Below are 1,005 nucleotides of genomic sequence, written 5' to 3'. Positions count from 1 at the left end.
ATCCACGGAGCCTGCTCACTTGAGTGCCTCACGCAGGTGCCCTCTGCTGCCCACACCACACGCCGCCTGCCCCGCCCCCCCCCCTTCCTTGCCCCCCGCAGGAGATGGATGTTGAGGCGGAGATGGCGCGCGGCCTGCTGCCCGGCACCATCGCCCTCTCCTCCAAGTTTGTGCCCGCCATCAAGAAGGTGAGGGGGCCGGTGAGCGCTGTGCATGCTGTGCGGCCGGCACCTCCACGCCCTGCCTGCCTTCCTGCGCCCCACCCCACCCCACCCGCCGTCCCCGTCTGCCATGCCCCGCAGGTGGCAGCGCAGACAATAGACTCCGCCAAGACCTTCCTGCAAGACGCGCCAGAGGGCGGCGCCGCGGGGGCCGGCGGCGAGGCCGGCGGCGTGCACCGCCGCCTGGCCGGGGACGCCGACGGCGCGGCGGCGGGCCTGCGCAGCCGCAGGCGTGAGGTGGAGCTGACGGAGAGCAGCCGCGACGCCAGCGCCTCGCAGTTTTTCGACGCCGACTCGGCCGCCGGCAGCCGCAAGGACGACTGAGCTGCGCGGCGCCGCTAGGGCGCCGCCTGCTGCTCGGTCGGTGCCAACCAATAGTTGCCCTGTTTCTCCCCCCATGCATGCCCCACCTCGGTTGACTGCCTGCCGCCAAGTATGAATGGGCTGCCGGCTGTAATTATTGTACAGGGATGCCGCTGGACTTGGGGGGGGGGCCGCGCTGTGGGCGCTCTACAGCCAACTCAGGAATGGTCAACTGGTGGGATATGCTCTCACTGACACAGGCACCGCTACTTTGCTGCCGCACTGCCGACCCCCACATGGCGGCGGCAGTGGCATGCAGCCCAGCCAGGCCCAGCCAGGCCTAGCCTAGGCGCGGGCGCGGGATGCCGCGCGGCGCCGCCGCTGCGGGCGGCACGCCGGGCTTGCGCTTGAGGCCGCCGCCGGGCGCCAGGCTCATGCGCCGCGCCTCGGCGTCGGTGGGGGCCAGGGAGGGGCGCCCCGT

The 1,005-nt window shown here is 72.4% G+C and overlaps 1 protein-coding gene across 1 annotated transcript; it reads left to right on the top strand.

Moving 5' to 3' along the window:
• Window positions 1–101: 101 nt before the first annotated feature.
• CHLNCDRAFT_59524 (expressed protein) lies at window positions 102–690 on the top strand (the record flags this gene model as incomplete). The annotated part of the gene is made up of 2 exons (XM_005842488.1): window positions 102–188; window positions 303–690. The coding sequence occupies 2 exons, from the start codon at window positions 105–107 to the stop codon at window positions 543–545; spliced, it is 327 nt and encodes a 108-aa protein (XP_005842545.1). The 3' UTR covers window positions 546–690.
• Window positions 691–1,005: the final 315 nt, after the last annotated feature.

This window comes from Chlorella variabilis (genome assembly GCF_000147415.1).
Source record: "Chlorella variabilis unplaced genomic scaffold CHLNCscaffold_776, whole genome shotgun sequence".
In the NCBI taxonomy this organism is placed as follows: domain Eukaryota; kingdom Viridiplantae; phylum Chlorophyta; class Trebouxiophyceae; order Chlorellales; family Chlorellaceae; genus Chlorella; species Chlorella variabilis.
Note: the sequence above shows the minus strand (reverse complement) of the source record. Positions and strands in the feature narration are given on the sequence as shown.